The 24,006-nt window shown below is 42.8% G+C and overlaps 1 protein-coding gene and 1 long non-coding RNA gene across 4 annotated transcripts in view; one reads left to right on the forward strand and one right to left on the reverse strand.

The window, feature by feature from the left end:
* The first annotated feature begins 1,485 nt into the window (after positions 1 to 1,485).
* LOC115117963 (uncharacterized) overlaps positions 1,486 to 24,006 on the forward strand; it is a 49,583-nt gene continuing 27,062 nt past the window's right edge. Inside the window, exons 1-6 of one of the 3 annotated variants that reach the window (XM_065026234.1) lie at positions 1,486 to 6,087; positions 6,352 to 6,648; positions 6,799 to 6,836; positions 6,942 to 7,077; positions 7,285 to 7,335; positions 7,753 to 7,809. In XM_065026234.1, the coding sequence (XP_064882306.1) occupies positions 6,027 to 6,087; positions 6,352 to 6,648; positions 6,799 to 6,836; positions 6,942 to 7,077; positions 7,285 to 7,335; positions 7,753 to 7,809 (640 nt within the window). In that variant the 5' untranslated portion in view covers positions 1,486 to 6,026. Of the gene's footprint in view, positions 6,088 to 6,351; positions 6,649 to 6,798; positions 7,078 to 7,284; positions 7,336 to 7,752; positions 7,810 to 24,006 lie in introns of all 3 variants that reach the window. The other 2 variants (XM_065026235.1, XM_065026233.1) reach the window with 2 other exon arrangements.
* On the reverse strand, positions 2,693 to 11,559 carry LOC115127561 (uncharacterized). Its single transcript, XR_010465532.1, has 3 exons — positions 5,091 to 11,559; positions 4,256 to 4,410; positions 2,693 to 3,823 (listed from the first exon to the last, which is right to left on the reverse strand). It is a non-coding gene; the product is annotated as an uncharacterized LOC115127561 (long non-coding RNA).

Raw genomic sequence — 24,006 nt, forward strand, 5'->3', positions numbered from 1 at the left:
AGCAGTGCGACACAAATAGAGTTACACATGGAATAACATGGAATAAGCAATAAACAAGCCAATAATACAATAAACAAGCCAATAATACAATAAACAAGCCAATAATACAATAAACAAGCCAATAACACAATAGAAAAAAATACATTGTATATACAGTGTGTGCAAATGGCATGAGGTGGTAAGGCAATAAATAGGCCATAGTAGCAAAGTAATTACAATTTAGCAGATTAACACTGGAGTGATAAATGAGCAGATGATGTGCAAGTAGAGATACTGGTGTGCAAAAGAGCAGAAAAGTACATTAAAACAATATAGGGATGAGGTAGGTAGATTGGGTGGGCTATTTACAGATGGACTATGTACAGCTGCAACGATCGGTTAGCTGCTCAGACAGCTGATGTTTAAAGTTAGTGAGGGAATATAAGTTTCCAGCTTCAGCGATTTTTGCAATTCGTTCCAGTCACTGGCAGCAGATAACTGGAAGGAAAGGCAGCCAAATGAGGTGTTGGCTTTGGGGATGACCAGTGAGATATACCTGCTAGAGTGCATGCTACGGGTGGGTGTTGCTATCGTGATCAGTAAGCTGAGATAAGGCGGAGCTTTACCTAGTTTAGACTTATAGACGACCTAGAGCCAGTGGGTCTGGCGACAAATATGTTGCGAGGGCCAGCCGACTAAAGCATACAGGTCGCAGTGGTAGGTGGTATAAGGGGCTTTGGTAACAAAATGGATGGAGTCTGAGTAGAGTATTGGAAGCTGAAGTCGAGGATCGGTAGGATAGTCAGTTTTACTAGGGTAAGTTTGGCGGCGTGAGTGAAGGAGGCTTTGTTTCAAAATAGAAAGCCGATTCTAGATTTGATTTTGGATTGGAGATGTTTAATATGAATCTGGAAGGAGAGTTTACAGTCTAGCCAGACACCTAGGTATTTATAGTTGTCCACATATTCTAGGTCGAAACCGTCCAGGGTGGTGATTCTAGTCGGGCGGGCTGGTGTGGGCATTGAATGGTTGATAAGCATGCATTTAGTTTTACTAGCGTTTAAGAGCAGTTGGAGGCCAAGTAGTGGATTCATACCCCTTGACCAAGTGTTGAATGTTATTCATGTTTTTTTCATGTCTGTTCCTCTGAAAATTAACTTCACATTTCTTTTTCAAGTGTTTTTTCTTTTTTCTTGTATTTTATAACAGAAGTGAGAACACTGTAGAAGAGAAGAAGACAAGGAGATGGTGCTGAGTCTTCATTCAGGACACTAGTCTGAACATATACACATAAACTCCTCTGCTCTACTTTAGTGTACTACACTGTACTCTCCTATCTACTCTACTCTAGTCTCTCCTCTGTTATCCTGTCCTCTCTTCTCTCCTCTCTCTTCTACTCTGCCCTCTACACTTCTAAACTCTCCTCTCCTCTCCTCTCCTCTCCTCTCCTCTCCTCTCCTCTCCTCTCCTCTCCTCTCCTCTCCTCCTCCCTCTCCTCTCCTCTCCTCTACTCTACTCTACTCTACTCTACTCTACTCTACTCTACTCTACTCTACTCTCCTCTCCTCTGCTCTCCCCTCTACACTCCTCTTCTCTCCTCTACTCTGCTCTGTTCTCCTCTCTCCTCTCCTCTGCCCTCTCCTCTCCTCTAATCTTTGCTCTCCTCTACTCTCCTCTCTCCTCTCTCCTATACTCAGTTCTACTCTACTCTCTCTTTTACTCTGCTCTCCTCGCTCATCCCCTTTCTCCTATCCTCTCTCCTCTCCTCTCCTCTCCTCACTCCTCTCCCCTCTCTCCTCTACTCTGCTGTCCGCTCTCCTCTCCTCTATTCTCGTCTCCTCTCATCTCCTCCCCTCTCTCCTCTACTCTCCACTCTCCACTACTCTGGTCTACTCTACTCTCTCCAGTACTCTCCTCTCATATGCCAAGCTCTCCTCTCTCCTCCTCTTTCCTCTCCACTCCTCTGCTCTACACTCCTCTCTCTTCAATTCTGCTATCCTATCCCATCCTATACTCTTTCCTCTCCCCTCTCCTCTCCTCTCTCCTCTACTCTGCTTTCCCCTCTACACTCCCCTCCTCTACTCTAATCTCCTCTCTCCTGTACTCTCTCCTCTAATCTTCGCTCTCCTCTTCTCTCCTCTCCTCTCTACTCTCCTCTCCTTTCTGCTCCCTCCTCTACTGTCCTCTCTCCTCTGCTCTCCTCCCTCCCTCATCTCTCCTCTACTCTCCTCTCTCCCCTCCTCTACTCTCTCAGCTACCCTCCTCTTCTCTCCACTCCTCTCTCCCCCTCCTCTCTATTCTCCTCTCTCCTATACTCTCCTCTCTCCTTTACTCTGCTCTACTCTCCTCTATCCTATGCTCTCCTCTCTCCACTATTCTCCTCTCTGCTCTCCTCTGCTCTCCTCTCTCCTCTCCTCTCCTCTCTCCTCCTCTCTCCTCTACGTTCCTCTCTCCTCTGCCCTCATCTCTCCTCTACTCTCCTCTACTCTCATCTCCTCTCTCTCTCCTCTACTCTGTTTTATTCTTCTCTCTCTTTTACTCTGCTCTCCTCTCTCTCCTCTGCTCTCTCCTGTACTCACCTCTCATCTTCTCTACTCTCCTCTCCTCTCTCCTTCTCTCATTATCTATTTCTCTCTCTGCTCAGCAACAGAAAAACAGAAGTGGTCTGAGCTGAAATAACCACTGAAAGAAGGACCAGTTGCAGACATAGACATACTTATTATTCTGTTTATGTACATCATTAACTGCAGTTACATTCACATTTATAACAATGGAAATATTTACATTTACATCAAACTCAACAGCGAAAAACAGTTTGTAACTAGGAGTACAGCTATTGACGGAAGTGTCGTTTCTCAGCAGGTTTGGAGAGCATTTTAGCTAACCCTAACCCTTTTCCTAACCTTATCCTAATTCTCCTAACCTGCTACGCAAGTTCTCCTAACCTGCTACGAAAAAGTAATTTCAATCCATAGCTGTAGACGATCTAGTAAAAACCCTAAAACAGTGTCTCGATGTCAATCCCCATAGAAACAATACAGGCCACTGTTTCTGCGGTATCTTTGTGTTGTTTCTACTTCTTTTGAAGGTGTCAAATGACTAGATATGTTATTTTTAGGGTGAGATAATATTCTGTGTTTTAAAATGTAAAGACAACCCATCACTATGACTTATTTCTCTCTCTCTGCTCAGTCTCAGAAAAACAGAAGTGGTTTGAGCTGAAATAACCACTAAAAGAAGGACCAGTTGCAGACATATACATTAATATTCAATATTCTGTGTACATCTACATCATTGGTTGTAGTTACATTCACCTCTCTAACATTTGAAATTCACTCATCTGTCCTTTTTTATACTGATTCTTTACACACAGTTATGTGCTGCTTCAATACGCTGGTAAGAGGAATATACCCTGGTATTACAGGAACGTGATTGGATGTCCACTTCAGTCCTTGACAGGTTTAGAACATATTGGTACATATGCAGAAACATACATAAAATGTGATGTCATACACAAACAGGTAGAATCTGCCTTAATATACGGACAGTGGGTCATCAAAAGTCACACAACAAATAGACACCACCAAAGCAATAAATAGTCATATTAAATGTCTTTAGTGATGGAGAAAACGATTTGCATAGTTTGAGAGCTCTTGTGAATGATCTGTGGTGTCTGGTAGTGCAGTGTGTTACATTGAACTCCTCAGATCATACTGTTACTGTGTAGGGGTTAGACACTTGTTCAGAGGACTGGTGGTTGTGCAGGAGCACTTTGAAGGCCTTGGGAGGGAGTTGTAGGAAGTGCCAATGATGTGGCAGCAGCATTTCTGAATGACTTCCAATCCTGGAGAGACAAGAGACTTGATTATACTGATATGTCATGTTGACGTGTTGACTATGTCACTTGACTATGTCATTTGACTTATTTCCGTCCTGTAAACTATTTAGATACAATTAGGATGTACACAGAATGAGAGGAGTGGAGAAATGCCAAGTCTGATTAACCATTCAAATGAATATGACAGTGGAGGCTCCTCAGGGGAGCAAGGGGAGGAATTGTGAATTTCATAAAACACTTGAAAAAGAAAATATTTTTAGATACAACTAAACTAAAAATATTCACGTCACCAGTTGTTTTGTAATGAAGGTCTACAGTAGCTTCAACATCACTCTATAGGGTAGGTAGCACCATGGTGTAGCTGGAGGACAGCTAGTTTCCACCCTCCTCTGGGCACATTGACTTCCATACAAAACCTAAGAGGCTTATCGTACTCACCCTCTTCCACAGTAACTATGAGAACTTCCGAAAGACGTCCGCCAACCTATCAGAGCTCTTGCAGCATGAACTGACAAATTGTCAGCGGTTACGATATGAAGGTTTGGCTTGGAAGTGTTTTGTCGTCTGGTCACAGACAGCTGAGGTGTTTTGCACTGGATCCCACAAGCGAAGGGAAAGGGTGAGAGGAGGAGAGTGTAGATGTGAGAAGGAATTAACAAGCAAAGTGATCATGCTGTTTGTTTATGGCTACGATGAATGTGACCTGTATTTGCCTGTGATCAGGGGTGTATTCATTCTAGTATCATGTAGTAGCATAAACTTATCAATGTTACACTGAGCTGGGTGACTGGAATATGAATGAATCATCCAATTAAATGGCACCGACCACCACTTGTATATGACCACATTAATGCCAAATCCCTGCATCACTAATACAGACTCTCATACATGTGAAGAAGGCCTTGTCGTGACGTTGTATTAATTAATATGATGACTGTTGCTCATCGAATGATTACAAGTTTCAAATTACGTGATTAACTGAATCAAGCAATTATTAACTCATTAACCTGGGGCACCATGGGAAAACTATTTTTTAGTCAGTTTCTATTTCCCAAATCAACTCAGAGTATAAGAATATCGATTTTACAACAGCTGCTAATTAACTACTTGCCTCTAACAATCTCGTTCTGAACGTCGAATTTCAAAAGAGAGAGAAAAAATAAAGTACACAAGAGAAATATACATTTGGGTGAATTTGTCAGCTATGCTATTCTAACCCTAGCCTTGCCCCAAACTGCCGCTCTTATGGGTCAGAATATAATGATGTAATTACGTGGGGATGATCTCAGAGGATTCTCTGAGTGGACCGTTCCGCTGTTCGATGACGCACTTCTCCTGCGCACTTCCCTGCTCGTCCCCCGGTGTCAGTGTCCTTTTTGGCTTAGGAGTCTGTACCGTCACCCTTTTCTCTGGAAGGGGTCTTCTGAGGACAGACAGCTCTGTAGCTCAGAGCTCACAGCATAGGACTCAAATCCAATTTTAGACTACCTTAACATTTAATCTTCCCCAAAACATTCTCTTTGATTTTGATATTTTCCATACAACGTACAATGTATAAACATCAGACATATACTAGGAAAACCCTTCACATTACAATGTTTTCATAATAACGTCATCTATTAACCTTTAATAACAGAACAAAAATGACATACATTTTCATATTCCATCTATCGTCATGACCACCATTGTGGCTGAAGAAAACCATTGTTCCAAAGTCCCTTTAGTTCATGTTTAATGTTCTGAGGCTGGTTCTCCATAGCAGCAAGACAAAGGAATTTGTCTGTGGCCAGAGATTTACCAGGGGAGTGAGGGGCCATAAAACCCCCCACATCTTCAGACCCCTAGATCCCTCCTCCTCTGTTGGGGTTGAGAGATAATCTGTAGGGTTGTGGTCTCCTGTAACCTGACCTGATCAGGACAGTCATGACAGCCTTCAACTGCTGGTGAGCTGGAGGATTCTCACCAAGGTGTCAGAAACTAGATTAAAACCATGACCACTTTGAGGAAGTGATGCTATAGTGATGAATAGAGATGCTGCTGTATGGTGAGAAACTCATAGTGCTGAGACACTCTGACAGAGGAAAGATACAGAGAAACATACACACACAGAGACAGATGAGAGAGACAGAGAGACAGAGAGACAGACCAGAGAGAGAGAGAGAGAGAGACAGAAAGACAGAAAGACAGAGAGAGAGAGAGAGAGAGGATCATGGCTGACATCCCTCAATCATTTTTGGGATTGCTTGTGACCGTTTTGTACCTACTAACAGGTAAGACAGAGGAGAGAGTAAGAATATGTCATTAGAGATCATAAAACACATTCATTTCACACGGCCAAACTAGTTCAGTTTACATTTTACTAATATTATGATGACATTTCTGTTGTGTATCTGTTTACTCTTATCTTCACTATTGTATAATAGACAGTATATTACACTATTATTCACACTGAAGAATATCAATAAGAAAACCTATGAAATATAATGTCATCTGTATTACCAGTTAATAATTATCTGATGTCATACTCCTTCCAGGTGTCAGTGGAGAAACTCTCTCTATGTTCTCCAGAGTGGGAGATAATGTCAGTCTGCCGTGTAACAATGTGGTTTATCCAAACTGTTCCTCAACTACATGGATCTATAACAGAGATGGATCTACTGGTACTATTGAAGAGGTCACATTGGGGAAGATCAAAGTTGACCAGACAGAGAGAGCAGAGAGACTGAGTTTAGGGTCCTACTGTTCTCTACATGTTAGTGATGTCAGAGCTGAGGATTTTGGACTCTACATCTGTCAACAGTTCCTTACAGAGACTGGACCAAAACATGGAGGTGATGCTCCTGTTCATCTGTCTGTTCTAACTATTGAGCATTACTGTTTAAATCAGAGTTTAAATGTCACTGTGTATAAGTGTGGTGTTAATAATCATATGTAATGTGAAAACTACCAACAAATACTGTATACCTTTTTCTCTTTCTCAGTCTCCTCTACCACAGCAGTGACAGATCTGAAGCCTAATGTAAATATGAAATTACAGTGTTCTCTGCTCACCTATAAGCAACTTGGAACATGCCAGTCAAGATTTAGTCTCAGCTGGGTCCCTAAAACAGGTACTAATGCCCAGGACACACAGGATTCTTCCTGTGACATCACTCTGACTGTGACACTCCAGAAGAAGGACAACAACAGGAAGTGGACGTGCACGCTGACTGAAAAGGGAAACATGAAGATCTCCATTGACTTCACCTTCACATTCTCAGGTATGTGTTCTTGTTATGCTCCTATAATCTGAATAAGTTCACAAGATCTGTGATGTTAATATCAAACCTGATCCTTTCTCCTGGTATTAGTGATATTAGTGATTGATGATGAATTTGATTTGAATCCTACTGCTGTCGTCTGATGATGATGATGATGATGGGTTATTTAATAAACTAAAAGAGGATGTTCATCTCCTACTGAATTAGATATTGAAGAAAAGACCACTGATAGTGATGATGTCATCTCTACTGTCCCAGGTAAAATACTCCCATCTGTATAATGTGTGCAGATATAGTAAATGTTTTATCTGTCCTCTGGATACATAGAACTGGGTACTGTGTTTTCCTTGCTGTGTCAGAGTTTGAGGCTGCGTCCAGAAGGTCACTTGAATATATGTTTTTCAGACAGTTCTGGTGTAACTTCTCTAATTCCCATCAAGACAACCAGCAGTACTCCACAACAGTATAAGACTGGTCATGTAAAAACAGGCCCAAACGTATTAATAGGAAGTACTGCTTGTCTAGTGCTCTAGACATTGGAGTAGAGAAAGATGTAACAGATTGAGTAGAGAACTCTACAGGCAACACAGAGTGAGTTGTGGATCCATTCTGTACTGTGATGTCACCAGTATTCACCAATGAAAAGTGGTCACTCTGTTTTCAACTACTATCCAGGAAGTACAGCCTCTACTACAAGACCAGCCTTGTCAACCACCTCCCCATCTTCTGCTGGTATTGTATTTAATACTATTTCCCTTCTCAGTTGTATTGTAGATTGTATGAGTGGTACAGCATGGGGCCAAAGTCAGATGTATTACCTTGGTCAACACAAAGCATTTACAGTATGTGTATATGCAGTCTAACTTGTGTCTAACTTATGTTTTGATCTTCACATTTGCTGTGGTGCATTTCACACTTCTCTGTTCCCATATGAATCCCTGCTTGTCTATGTAACTCTGACATCCCACGCCAGTGCTAAACTTTAATGACATTAAAGTAAACTCCTGATATCAGTGATGAGTGAACAAGCACCCTGCTCTCTACTGTATGTGTCTGATGATGAAGAGTTATTTTAAAAGAGGATGTTTTTCTCCTCCTGAACTAGATATTAAAGGGCACAGAAGATGGTGGTGACGTCACCTTCAACGCCTCAGGAAAAATTAAATCAGAAATAGTACATCTTCCATTTAGCATCTAGATACATATATGAGTACTGTTCCTGTAAAGTAGTGTTTCCCAAATGTTGGGTCAGATCCGCTGGTCCCTCATTCTTCAGACTGGTTTATATATATATTAAATCTACCAAAGTCAAGACACTTGAATTAATATTTTTCAGATGGTTCTGATGAGACAACTCTGAATCCTGTCAAGACAACCACTCAGGACCATAACAGCCCCAAACATATTTATAGGAAGTACTGCTTGTCTTGTGATTCAGAGATTGTTGAGAAAGATTTAGCAGATTGAGTAGAGGAAACTCTATAGGCAACACAGAGTCAGTGGATGTGGATCCATTCTGTACTGTGATGTCGCCATTATTGTCACGTTCTGACCTTAGTTCCTCTGTTTTGTCTTTTGTTTTACTATGGTCAGGGCGTGTGTTGGGTGGGTTGTCTATGTTGGTTTTTCTATGTTGTTTTTATGAGTTTGGCCTGGTATGGTTCTCAATCAGAGGCAGGTGTCGTTAGTTGTCTCTGATTGAGAATCATACTTAGGTAGCCTTTTTCCACCTGTGTTTCGTGGGTGTTTGTTTTCTGTTTTGTGTTTTCACTAGACAGGACTGTTTCGTTTGTTCGTTCTTCCAAGTTATTATTTTTGTTTAGTGTTCAGTTTTGATTACATTAAAAATCATGAACACTTACCAAGCTGCACCTTGGTCCTCACCTTCTTCCACCAACGACAGCTGTTACAATTATTCATGAAAAGTGGTCACCTTGTTTGTTTTCAACTACTATGCAGGGAGTACATAGTCTCTTTAGCTAATGTTCCACTTCTTGCCACTCCTTGTCATTGCCAAAGAGACTGGCCTTTTGGGAATATCAACATTCAATAGAGTAGCACAGTGTGAGTCATCCTACCCATTAAACCTAGTGGTCGAACACGGAAATGGTTCCAATCCTTTTTCCACCATTCATTGCTCCCGTAGGGGTTTTGAGATACACTTCAAATAAGGGCTGTGTTTCCTGTAGGCTTACTCTGGCATGATGGTTTGATAACCGTGTAATTCTCTCTCAGACAAGGTGACTTCAAATCAAAACAAATCACATTTTATTGGTCACATACACATGGTTAGCAGATGTTAATGTGAATGTAGTGAAATGCTTGTGCTTCTAGTTCTGACCATGCAGTAATATCTAACAAGTAATATAACAATTTCACAACTACCTTATACACACAAGTGTAAAGGAAGGATTAAGAATATGTACATATAAATATATGGATGAGTGATGGCCATGCGGCACAGGCAAGATGCAGTAGATGGTGTAGAATACAGTATATACATATGAGATGAGTAATGTAGGATATGTAGACATTATTAAAGTGCCATTATTTAAAGTGACTGGTGATACCTTTATTAAATCAATTCATTAAATGTATTAAAGTGGCTGAAGTTGAGTCAGTATGTTGGCAGCAGCCACTCAATGTTAGTGGTGGCTGTTTAACAGTCTGATGGCCTTGAGATAGAAGCTGTTTTTCAGTCCGTCGAGTCTGACTCCAAGTCTGAGTCACAAGTCTGAGTCACAAGTCTGAGTCACAAGTCTGAGTCACAAGTCGCGTCACGAGTACATACATTTATATTAGGTCTTATTATGCAGTTGTTTATAGTTGCCACCAAATGGCGCCAATCCCACTAATTTACTCTTCATCACTGCATCACACGTTCTACTTAATACCTGTAGTTCTTTACTTATTTACTACATACAGTGGCAGTCAAAAGTTTGGCCACAGCTGCTCATCCGAAGGTTTTTCTCTATTTTTGCTATTTTCTACATTGTAGAATAATAGTGAAGACATCAAAACTATGAAATAAGTCAATATGTTGGCAGCAGCCACTGTATGTTAGTGAGAGCTGTTTAACAGTCTGGCCTTGAGATAGAAGCTGTTTTTTAGACTCTTGGTCCCAGCTTTGATGCACCTGTACTGACCTCGCCTTCTGGATGATAGCGGGGTGAACAGGCAGTATTTCGGGTGGTTGTTGTTCTTTATGTTCTTTTTGGCCTTCCTGTGACATCGGGTGGTGTAGGTGTCCTGGAGGGCAGGTAGTTTGCCCCCGGTGATGCGTTGTGCAGACTGCACCACCCTCTGGAGAGCCTTAAGGTTGTGGCCGGAGCCCGACAGCCCGACAGGATGCTTTCAATTGTCCATCTGCAGATGTTTATCAGGGTTTTAGGTGACAAGCCAAATTTCTTCAGCCTCCTGAGGTGGAAGAGGCACTTTTGCGCCTTCTTCACCACGCTGTCTGTGTGGGTGGACCATTTCAGTTTGTCCGTGATGTGAAAGCCAAGGATTGTAAAACTTTCCACCTTCTCCACTGCTGTCCCGTCGATTTGGACGGGGGGATGCTCCCTCTGCTGCATCCTGAAGTGCACGATCATCTCCTTTGTTTTGTAGACATTGAGTGAGAGTTTATTTTCCTGACACCACACTCCAAGGGCCCTTACCTCTTCCCTGTAGGCTGTCTTGTCGTTGTTGGTAATCAAGCCTACTACTGTAATGTCGTCTGCAAACTTGATGATTGAGTTGGAGGCGTGCATGGCCACACAGTCATGGGTGAACAGAGACTACAGGGGGGAGCTGAGAACGCACCCTTGTGGGGCCCCAGTGTTGAGGATCAGCGGGATGGAGATGTTGTTTCCTACCCTCACCACCACCATCAGAAAGTCCAGGTCCCAGTTACACAGGGCTGGGTCAAGACCCAGGGTCTCAAGCTTAATGACAAGTTTGGAGGGTACTATGGTGTTAAATGCTGAGCTGTAGTCAATGAACAGCATTCTTACATAGGTATTCCGCTTGTCCAGATGGGAAAGGCCAGTGTGCAGTGTGATAGCGATTGCATCGTCTGTGGACCTATTAGGGCAGTAAGCAAATTGGAGTGGGTCTAGCCATCTTGAAGCATGTGGGCACAGCTGACTGGGTTAGGGATTAATTGAATATGTCCGTAAACACACCAGCCAGCTGGTCTGTGCATGCTCCCAGGAAGCGGCTAGGGATGCCATCTTAGCCGGCAGCCTTGCGTGGGTTAAAACATTTAAATGTTTTACTCACATTGGCCACGGTGAAGGAGAGCCCACAGGCTTTGGGAGCGGGCCCTGTCAGTGGCACTGTATTGTCCTCAAAGCGAGCAAAGAAGTTGTTTAATTTGTCTGAGAGCGAGACGTTGATGTCCGCGACGGGACAGGTTTTCTTTTTGTAATCAGTGATTGACTGTAGACCCTGCCACATACATCTCGTGTTTGAGCCATTGAATAGTGACTCTACTTTGTCTCTAAACTGACGCTTTACTTGTTTAATTGCTTTGCGGAGGGAATAGCTACACTGTTTGTATTTGGTCATGTTTCCAGTTGCCTTGCCATAATTTAAAAGCGATGGTTCGCACGTCCAGTTTTGCGCTAATGCTGCCATCAATACACAGTTTCTGGTTAGGGGAGGTTTTAATAGTCACAGTGGGTACAACATCACCGATGCACTTGCAAATAAACTCGCTCACCGAGTTAGCGTATACGTCAATGTTGTTGTCTGAGAATATCCGGAACATATCCCAGTCCACGTGATCGAAGCAATCTTGAATCCGATTGGTTAGACCAGCGTTGGATGGACCTGAGCACGGGCGTTTCCTGTTTTAGTTTTTGTCTATAGGCTGGGAGCAACAAAATGGAGTCATGTTCAGATTTGCCGAAGGGAGGGTGGGGGAGGGCTTTGTATGCATCACGGAAGTTAGAGTAGCAATGGTCCAGCATTCTACCAGATGCTACCATAATGTTGCGCATTCTATATGCTGATAGAATTTAGGAAGCTTTGTTCTCAGATTAGCATTGTTAAAATCCCCAGCTACAATAAATGCAGCCTCAGGATATATGGTTTCCAGTTTGCATTGGGGGGAATATACACGGCTGTGACTTTAATCGAAGAGAATTCTCTTGGTAGATAATGCGGTCGGCATTTGATTGTAAGGAATTCTAGGTCAGGTGAACAAAAGGACTTGAGTTCCTGTATGTTGTTATGATTACACCATGAGTCGTTAATCATAAGGCATACACCCCTGCCCTTCTTCTTACCATAGAGATGTTTTTTTCTGTTGGTGCGATGCGTGAAGAAACCAGGTGGCTGTACCGACTCTGACAATATATCCCATGTTTCCGTGAAAAAGAGAATGTTACAATCTCTGATGTCTCTCTGGAAGGCAACTTGTGCCCTAATTTCATCCACCTTGTTCTCTAGACTTTGGACATTGGCAAGTAATATGCTCGGAAGTGGTGGATTGTGTGCTGGCCTTCTAAGTTTGACCAGTAGGCCGCTCCGTCTGCCTCTCCTGCGGTGACTGCGTTGTTTTGGGTCGGCCTCTGGGATAAGATTCCATGTCCAGGGTGGAGGTCCGAACAAAGGATCCACTTCGGAAAGTCACATTCCTGGTTGTAATTATCTCATTTACAGTTGAAGTCGGAAGATTACATACACTTAGGTTGGAGTCATTAAAACTTGTTTTTCAACCACTCCACAAATTTCTTGTTAGCAAACTATAGTTTTGGCAAGTAGGTTAGGACATCTACTTTGTGTATGACACAAGTCATTTTTCCAACAATTGTTTACAGACAGATTATTTCACTTATAATTCACTGTATCACAAGTCCAGTGGAACAGAAATCAAACTAAGTTGACTGTGCCTTTAACCTCTTGAACCTCTGGGGGCTGTATTTCATTTTTGGATGAAAAACGTTCCCGTTTTAAACAAGATATTTTGTCACGAAAAGATGCTCGACTATGCATATAATTGACAGCTTTGGAAAGAAAACACTCTGACGTTTCCAAAACTGCAAAGATATTGTCTGTGAGTGCCACAGAACTAATGCTACAGGCGAAACCAAGATGAAATTTCATACAGGAAGTGAGCCAGATTTTTGAGGCGCTGTGTTCCAATGTCTCCTTATATGGCTGTGAATGCGCAAGGAATGAGCCTACATTTTCTGTCGTTTCCCCAAGGTGTTTGTAGCATTGTTACGTATTTGTAGGCATATCATTGGAAAATTGACCATAAGAGACTACATTTACCAGGTGTCCGCTCGGTGTCCTCCGTCGAAACTATTGCGTAATCTCCAGGTGCATGTTTCCATTTTGAACAGAGGAGAAACCAAACTGCCACGAGTGACTTATCATCGAATAGATATGTGAAAAACACCTTGAGGATTGATTCTAAACAACATTTTCCATGTTTCTGTCGATATTATGGAGTTAATTTGGAAAAAAGTTTGCGTTGTAATGACTGAATTTTCGGGGTTTTTTCTTAGCCAAACGTGATGAACAAAATGGAGCGATTTCTCCTACACAAATAATATTTTTTGGAAAAACTGAACATTTGCTATCTAACTGAGTCTCCTCATTGAAAACATCTGAAGTTCTTCAAAGGTAAATGATTTTATTTGAATGCTTTTCTTGTTTTTGTGAAAATGTTGCCTGCTGAATGCTAGGCTTAATGCTATGCTAGCTATCAATACTCTTACACAAATGCTTGTGTAGCTATGGATGAAAAGCATTTTTTGAAAATCTGAGATGACAGTGTTGTTAACAAAAGGCTAAGCTTGTGAACCAATATATTTATTTCATTTCATTTGCGATTTTCATGAATAGTTAATGTTGCGTTATGGTAATGAGCTTGAGGCTATAATTACGCTCCCGGATACGGGATTGCTCGTCGCAACAGGTTAAATAGCTTTGAAAATTCCAGATTCCACATGATGTCATGGCTTTAGAAGCTTCTGATAGGCTAATTGACATCATTTGAGTCAATTGGAAGGGTACCTGTGGATTTATTTCAAGGTCTACCTTCAAACTCAGTGCCTCTTTGTTTGACATCATAGGAAAATCAAAAGAAATCAGCCAAGACAATTGGACAATTGGAGACCTCCACAAGTCTGGTTCATCCTTGGGATAAATTTCCAAATGCCTGAAGGTATCACGTTCATCTGTACAAACAATAGTTTGCAAGTATAAACATAGTGGAACCACGCAGCCGTCAAACCGCTCAGGAGACGCGTTCTGTCTCCTAGAAATGAACGTACTTTGGTGTGAAAAGTGCAAATCAATCCCAGAACAACAGCAAAGGACCCTGTGAAGATGCTGAAGGAAACAGGTACAACAGTATCTATATCCACAGTAAAAACGAGTCCTATATCGACATAACCTGAAAGGCCGCTCAGCATGGAAGAAGCCACTGCTCAAAAACCATCATAAAAAAGACAGACTACAGATTGCAACTGCACATGGGGCCAAAGATCGTACTTTTTGGTGAAATGTCCTCTGGTCTGATGAAACAAAAATGTAACTGTTGGGCCATAATGACCTTTATGTTTGGAAGAAAAAGGGGGATGCTTGCAAGCCGAAGAACATCATCCCAACCGTGAAGCACTGGGGTGACAACATCATGTTGTGGGGGTGCTTTGCTGCAGGTTGGACTGGTGCACTTCACAAAATAGATGGCATCATGAGGAAAGAAAATGATGTGGATATTTTGAAGCAACATCTCAAAACATCAGTTAAATCTTGGTCGCAAATGGGTCTTCCAAATGGACAATGACCAGTCCACGACTCCATTTTGCTGATCCCTGCCTACAGGCAGAAACTAAAACAAGAGGCTCCCACGCTGAGGTCTGTCCAACGCTGGTCAGACCAAGCTGACTCCACACTCCAAGACTGCTTCCATCACGTGGACTGGGACATGTTTCGTATTGCGTCAGATGGAAATATTGACGAATACGCTGATTCGGTGTGCGAGTTCATTAGAACGTGCGTCGAAGATGTCGTTCCCATAGCAACGATAAAAACATTCCCAAACCAGAAACCGTGGATTGATGGCAGCATTCGCGTGAAACTGAAAGCGTGAACCACTGCTTTCAATCAGGGCAAGGTGTCTGGTAACATGTCTGAATATAAACAATGCAGCTATTCCCTCCGCAAGGCTATTAAACAAGCTAAGCGTCAGTACAGAGACAAAGTGGAATCTCAATTCAATGGCTCAGACACAAGAGGCATGTGGCAGGGTCTACAGTCAATCACGGACTACAAGAAGAAACCCAGCCCAGTCACGGACCAGGATGTCTTGCTCCCAGACAGACTAAATAACTTTTTTGCCCGCTTTGAGGACAATACAGTGCCACTGACACGGCCTGCAACGAAAACATGCGGTCTCTCCTTCACTGCAGCCGAGGTGAGTAAGACATTTAAACGTGTTAACCTCGCAAGGCTGCAGGCCCAGACGGCATCCCCAGCCGCGCCTCAGAGCATGCGCAGACCAGCTGGCCGGTGTGTTTACGGACATATTCAATCAATCCCTATACCAGTCTGCTGTTCCCACATGCTTCAAGAGGGCCACCATTGTTCCTGTTCCCAAGAAAGCTAAGGTAACTGAGCTAAACGACTACCGCCCGTAGCACTCACTTCCGTCATCATGAAGTGCTTTGAGAGACTAGTCAAGGACCATATCACCTCCACCCTACCTGACACCCTAGACCCACTCCAATTTGCTTACCGCCCAAATAGGTCCACAGACGATGCAATCTCAACCACACTGCACACTGCCCTAACCCACCTGGACAAGAGGAATACCTATGTGAGAATGCTGTTCATCGACTACAGCTCGGCATTCAACACCATAGTACCCTCCAAGCTCGTCATCAAGCTCGAGACCCTGGGTCTCGACCCCGCCCTGTGCAACTGGGTACTGGACTTCCTGACGGGCCGCCCCCAGGTGGTGAGGGTAGGCAACAACATCTCCTCCCCGCTGATCCTCAACACGGGGGCCCCACAAGGGTGCGTTCTGAGCCCTCTCCTGTACTCCCTGTTCACCCACGACTGCGTGGCCACGCACGCCTCCAACTCAATCATCAAGTTTGCGGACGACACAACAGTGGTAGGCTTGATTACCAACAACGACGAGACGGCCTACAGGGAGGAGGTGAGGGCCCTCGGAGTGTGGTGTCAGGAAAATAAACTCACACTCAACGTCAACAAAACTAAGGAGATGATTGTGGACTTCAGAAACAGCAGAGGGAACACCCCTATCCACATCGATGGATCAGTAGTGGAGAGGGTAGCAAGTTTTAAGTTCCTCGGCATACACATCACAGACAAACTGAATTGGTCCACTCACACTGACAGCGCCGTGAAGAAGGCGCAGCAGCGCCTTCAACCTCAGGAGGCTGAAGAAATTCGGCTTGTCACCAAAAGCACTCACAAACTTCTACAGATGCACAATCGAGAGCATCCTGGCGGGCTGTATCACCGCCTGGTAGGGCAACTGCTCCGCCTCAACCGTAAGGCTCTCCAGAGGGTAGTGAGGTCTGCACAACGCATCACCGGGGCAAACTACCTGCCCTCCAGGACACCTACACCACCCGATGTTACAGGAAGGCCATAAAGATCATCAAGGACATCAACCACCAACCACTGCCTGTTCACCCCGCTATCATCCAGAAGGCGAGGTCAGTACAGGTGCATCAAAGCTGGGACCGAGAGACTGAAAACAGCTTCTATCTCAAGGCCATCAGACTGTTAAACAGCCACCACTAACATTGAGTGGCTGCTGCCAACACACTGTCATTGACACTGACCCAACTCCAGCCACTTTAATAATGGGAATTGATGGGAAATGATGTAAATATATCACTAGCCACTTTAAACAATGCTACCTTATATAATGTTACTTACCCTACATTATTCATCTCATATGCATACGAATATACTGTACTCTAGATCATCGACTGCATCCTTATGTCACTAGCCACTTTAACTATGCCACTTTGTCTACATACTCATCTCATATGTATATACTGTACTCGATACCATCTACTGTATGCTGCTCTGTACCATTACCCCTTTCATATATCCTTATGTACATATTCCTTATCCCCTTACACTGTGTATAAGACAGTAGTTTTGGAATTGTTAGTTAGATTACTTGTTGGTTATCACTGCATTGTCGGAACTAGAAGCACAAGCATATCGCTACACTCGCATTAACATCTGCTAACCATGTGTATGTGACAAATAAAATTCGATTTGATTTGATTTGATTTGACCCCAAGCATACTTCCAAAGTTGTGGCAAAATGGCTTAAGCACAACAAAGTCAAGGTATTGGTGTGGCCATCACAAAGCCCCGACCTCAATCCTATAGAAAATTTGTAGGCAGAACTGAAACCGTGTGTGCGAGCAAGGAGGCATACAAACCTGACCCAAGTTTCACCAGCTCTGTCAGGAAGAATGGGCCAAAATTCACCCAACTTTTTGTGGGAAGCTTGTGGAAGGCTACCCGAAATGTTTGACCCTAGTTAAACAATTTAACGGAAATGCGACCAAATACTAATTGAGTGTATTTCAACTTCTGACCTATTGGGAATGTGATGAAAGAAATAAAAGCTGAAATAAATAATTCTCTCTACTATTATTCTGACATTTCACATTCTTAAAATAAAGTGGTGATCCTATCTGGCCTAAGACAGGGCATTGTTACTAGGATTAAATGCCAGGAATTGTGAAAAACTGAGTCTAAATATATTTGGCGAAGGTTTATGAAGACTTCCGACTTCAACTGTAAATAACTGCAGGAAGGTGAATGTGTCTTTCAGTGTCTGTTGGAAAGCAGACAACCAGGTTTTCCTCTAGGATTTTCCCTGTGCTGAGCTATATTTTGTTTCTTTTTCCCCAAAAAAACTTCCTAGTCTGTGCTGATGACAAGCATACCCATAACATGATGAAGCCACCACAATGTTTTTGATAATATGAAGAGTGTTACTCAGAGATGTGTTGGATGTGCCCATGAAGTTCATTTCTTTGCCACATTTCTTGCAGTTTTACTTTAGTGCCTTATTGCAAACAGGATGCATGTTTTGGGATGTTTTCTTCCTGTACAGGCTTCCTTTTTTTCACTCTGTCATTTAGGTTAGTAATCTGTGGTAAATACAATGTTGTTGATCCATTGTGAGTTTTCTCCTATCCGAGCCACTTCAGGATCCGATCCTTTTTTTCTATTTTCGCCTAAAATGACTAACCCAAATCCAACTGCCTGTAGCTCAGGCCCTGAAGTAAGGATATGCATATTCTTGATACCAATTGAAAGGAAACACTTTGTAGTTTGTGGAAATGTGAAAGGAATGTAGGAGAATTTGACACATTAGATGTGGTAAAAGATAATACAAAGGAAAAACAACGTTTTTTTGTATTTTTATTGTACCATCAACTTTGAAATGCATGAGAAAGAGCATGATGAATTATTCTACCTCTTTTGCCAATTGGCCTGGACCCTTTTACTGCCGATATGGAGCCCCGGGGATCCATCACGACTGGTTTGCCGACGAAACCGTCCGAGGTGGTTTAACCGGCTCTTCCGTTGCGACATCGCCTGATGCCCATCTGCTAGCCCCGGCCTGCTAGCTGTCTGAATCGCTTTGTCTCCAGCTCGCCTAGCGTAGCAGCGGCTACTGAATTGGCTCCCTGACTCATCTAGTGCTACTCATTGGACCCTATGATCACTCGGCTACACATGCCTCTCCCTTATGTAAATATCTCTTGTCTATAGCTGTTTTGGTTAGTGATTATTGTCTTATTCTAACCCAGGACTGTTTCAATAACACGGTACCTCATTTTGTTTACCTGTCGGCCCCAGCCTCGAACTCAGGACTTGTTTGTACCTAACTGACCCCTCTTCCCATTCATCGCCATTTACCCGTTGTTGTCTTAGCTCTCCTGATCAACACCTGTGATATTGCTTTATGCCTCTCTCTAATGTCAATATGCCTTGGCTACTGCGGTCTTGGCTACTTCTTATTGTTCTATTTCAATGTAGATCCCTCAGTCCTGCTCATATAATGCCTTAGATAGCTATTTTGTCCCACCCCACACACATGCAGAGACCTCACCTGGCTTAACTGGTGCCTCCAGAGATGAAACCTCTCTCGAAACGCCTATGTTTATCTCCACTGTACTCACATCCTACCATACCATTGTCTGTACATTATGCCCTGAATCGATTCTACCATGCCCAGAAATCTGCTCCTTTTTTTCTCTGTCCCCAACGCAGTAGACAACCAGTTCTTATAGCCTTTATCCGTACCCTTATCCTACTCCTCCTCTGTTCCTCTGGTGATTTAGAGGTTAACTCAGGCCCTGTAGCCCCCAGCACCACTCTTTGGTTTCATGCATGTTAACATCAGAAGATCAACAAAAACGCTGAAATGTCCATCCCCAACTACAACATTTTACACCAAGATAGAACTGCCAAAGGGGGTGGAGTTGCAATATACTGCAGAGTTAGACTGCAGAGTTCTGTCATGCTATCCAGGTCTGTGCCCAAACAGTTTGAGCTTCTACTTTTAAAAATCCACCTTTGCAGAAATAAGTCTCTCACTGTTGCCGCTTGTTATAGACCCCCCTCAGCCCCCAGCGGTGGCCTGGACACCATATGTGATTTAATTGCCCTCATTTATCTTCAGAGTTTGTACTGTTAGGTGACCTATACTGGGATATGCTTAACACCCCGGCCATCTTACAATTTAAGATACCCTCAATCTCACACAAATTATCAAGGAACCTACCAGGTAAAACCCTAAATCAGTGAACACGTGCACCCTCATAGATCTCATCCTGACCAACCTGCCCTTTAAATACACCTCTTCTGTCCTCAACCAGGATCTCAGTGATCACTGCCTCATTGCCATGGTCAAACGACCACCCCTCATCATTGTCAAACGCTCCCTAAAACACTTCACAGCAGGCCTTTCTAATCGACCTGGCCCGGGTATCCTGGGCATATTGACCTCATTCCGTCAGTAGAGGATGCCTGGTTATTCTTTAAAAGTGCTTTACTCACCATCTTAAAAAAGCATGCCCCATTCAAAAAATATTGAACTCAGAACAGATTCCCTTGGTTCACTCCAGACTTAACTGCCTTGACCAGCACAAAACATCCTGTGGCTTACTGCATTAGCATTGAATAGCCCCGCACATGAAACTTTATGGGAAGTTAGGAACCAATATACAAAGGCAGTTAGAGAGCAAGGGCTAGCTTTTCACGCAGAAATTCGCATCCTGTAGCACAAACTCAAAAAGGTTCTGGGACACTGTAAAGTCCATGGAGAATAAGAGCACCTCCACCCTGCTGCCCACTGCACTGAGGCTAGGAAACCCTGTCACCACTGATAAATCTACGATAATCGAGAATTACAATAAGCATTTTTCTACGGCTGACCATACTTTCTACCTGGCTACCCCTATCACGGTCAACAGCTCTGCACCCCCCACAGCAACTTGCCCAAGCCTCCCTCATTTCGCCTTCACCATCATATGCAATCTGGTTTTCGAGCTGGTCATGGGTGCACATCAGCCACGCTCAAGGTGCTAAACGATATCATAACCACCATCGACAAAAGACAATACTGTGCAGCCGTCTTCATCAACCTGGCCAAAGCTTTCGACTCTGTCAATCAACTCATTCTTATCGGCAGACTCAACAGCCTTGGTTTCTCAAATGACTGCCTCGCCTGGTTCACCAACTACTTCTCAGATAAAGTTCAGTGGGTCAAATCAGAGGGCCTGTTGTCCGTTCAATTCTCAATTCTCAAGACTCTTTTCTCTGTATACATCAATGATGTTGCTCTTGCTGCTGGTGATTCTCTGATCCACCTCTGATCCACCTCTATGCAGATGACATCATTTTGTTTACCTGTGGCCCTTCTTTTGACACTGTGTTAACAAACCTCCAGACGAGCTTCCATGCCATACAACACTCCATACAACACTCCTTCTGTGACCTCCAACTGCTCTTAAATACAAGTAAAACTATATGCATGCTCTTCAACAGATCGCTGCCCGCACCCGCCCGCCCGTCCATCATCACTACTCTGGCAGGTTCTGACTTAGGTATTTGTAGTTGTCCACATAGTCTGGTTAGACTGTAAACTCTCCTTCCAGACTTACATTAAGCATCTCCAATCCAAAATTAAATCTTCCCATCTTCCCATTAAATCTTCCCAATCAGCTTCCCATTTCGCAACAAAGCATCCTTCACTCATGCTGCCAAACATACCCTCGTAAAATGGAATATCCTACCGATCCTTGACTTCGGCGATGTAATTTTCAAAATAGCCTCCAACACTCTACTCAGCAAATTGGATGCAGTCTATCACAGTGCCATCCGTTTTGTCACCAAAGCCCCATATACAACCCACCACTGCGACCTGTATGTTCTTGTTGGCTGGCCCTCACTCCATATTCATTGCCAAACCCAATGGCTCCAGGTCATCTATAAGTCTTTGCTAGATAAAGCCCCGCCTTATCTCAGCTCACTGGTCATCATAGCCGCACCCACCCGTAGCATGCGGGAAATAAGGCATATTTCACTGGTCATCCCCAAAGCAACTCCTCGTTTGTCCGCCTATCCTTCCAGTTATTTGCTGCCAACGACTGGAATCAATTGCAAAAATCACTGAAGCTGGAGACTTATATCTCCCTCACTAACTTTAAGCATCAGCTGTCAGAGCGGCTTACTGATCATTGCACCTGTACACAGCCCATCTGTAAATAGCCCACCCAACTCCTTATCCCGATATTGTTCTTGTTTTTCTCCTTTGCACTCCAGTATCTCTACGTGCACAATCATCTTCTGCACATCGATCACTTCAGTGTTTAATTGCTAAATTGTAATTATTTTGCCACTCTGGCCTATTTATTGCCTTACCTCTCTAATCTTACTACATTTGCACACACTGTATATGAATTTTTCTATTGTGTTATTGACTACATTTGTTTATCCCATGTGTTACTCTGTGCTGTCATTTCATAATCTGTTAACTTATTTTTCTTGCACTCTGACAGGTAAACATTTAGCCTGTAGTCCTAATATTTAGCTAATATTTAGCTTTTTACTTCAGCTACACATCACTTGCCTCTCTCTTCCAGCTGTTTCCATAGGCAACAGGCTACTCAAGCCTCTCCAGAATAGGCCATTCCTCTTCTCGTGAAATCCCAGGAAAAGCTATAGGCCACAAAAGCTATATGATATTTATTTGTATCATTGTTTATACTATAAAGCAGGCTTGCTCTTGCTAATTACTGAATGTAAAACAGGCCTACAGCATAGAAAACGCATGTTGAGAAGAGAGTGGGTTGGTGTGATCCCTTTTGGCCAGTCATGACAACATTGTTGCACTGATGAATTGCAAATAGTTTCACAGGACATGCAGAAATGTTCACAGTGAAAAAGAAGAACCAAAGGAATTGACAACCACTAGAAAAATGGAAATCACTTGCAAACCACTTGAACAACGATGCAACGACATGCTGTAAAAGATGAGCAGGCTAAATGGCATTTGTTGTTGAATTGCTACATTTAAATACAAGGTACTATATTATTTTTCATTAGTCCTACATGTACATTGAAGTATTATTTGCAGTTGTCACTATGACAATGAACACACCGTGAAAGCACTGAATGGTCTGACCCTGTATCTGTGTGTTAAGAGACCTTGTGAAAGGTCCTGTTTATATAGGCAGCTCTGCAGTAGGATGTGTTGATCAGTCGACTGACAGGAGTAGGACTGTAGAACGATACATGATCAACTTTCATCTAGTGTGGATGCTCACCAACGTTTTATAGTTATGTAGCCTATATTTTATCATAATCGTTACAGGTATTGACTTGGTGGACGGCCCAGGCCTTAACTCTGACACAACACAACTAACGTCATGATCACAACAGAACTACATTATTGATACTTCAATGAAATAAATCTAAAATTACACACACACACTTGTTTACTTGACTTTTATGCTCTATAAATTGACTCTTTCAAATTATTTACTCTGGCAAGTTTGCTACCAGGGCACTGCAGTAGGCAAGTAAAGCAGAAGTCGAATCCATCAGTATGTATTTTAGTTTGAGAATTTTAGTTTGAGAATGTACAAACAAAAAAGGTTGCTTAGCAACCAGATGCCAACTGTGTTCTGTGGAGGAAAAAAGTGATGGAGTTCCAATATTTGCATAATCGTTGTGATTGGAGGATAGCTGCGAGGGCAATGCAATCAGGATCAATTCTCTGTCCTCCTCAAGCTCATTAATGATAGAATGTTCATATTTGAAGATGTCATATGACATGAAGTACAGGGAGTGGATTAGCTAAAGAGAATGTACTCAGGCTAGGGAGTACAGCCTCTACTGCAAAACCACCTCTCTGTTACTGGCCCAAAGCTCTTAACCAGTAAGCTATAAGCCTCCTCTACTTCACACTTCTCTCTTCCTGTGTGAATTTCTGCTTGTCTGTGAAACGCTGATGTCTTTTTCTGCTAAATGACGTGCAAGTAAACAGCTCTGCATCCCCTCTCTGGTTCTCAACTAAACCAGACCCCTCTCTTGTTATGTCAGTTACTGAGCTAACACGTTTTAGATAAGTAGTTAGTAATCATGGCTGAATAGGGGGCCCCCATTCATTTTGTTAGTCATTCTCACTCAGATATCCAATTAACATGGCATGTCATTATAAAATGTGTAGAATTGTAGCTGAAAAAATTGTCTCTCCACCCCATGGCAAAATGGGTAAAATTGCTTACAATTTGCTGCCAAACGGACAGAAATGGATATTAAAGGTGCTAAATGCAGCTGTTTTTATCTCAATATCAAAACATTTATGGGTAACAATTATGTACCTTACTGTGATTGTTTTAAATT

The sequence above is a fragment of the Oncorhynchus nerka genome, linkage group LG13 (genome assembly GCF_034236695.1).
Source record: "Oncorhynchus nerka isolate Pitt River linkage group LG13, Oner_Uvic_2.0, whole genome shotgun sequence".
In the NCBI taxonomy this organism is placed as follows: Eukaryota; Metazoa; Chordata; class Actinopteri; order Salmoniformes; family Salmonidae; genus Oncorhynchus; species Oncorhynchus nerka.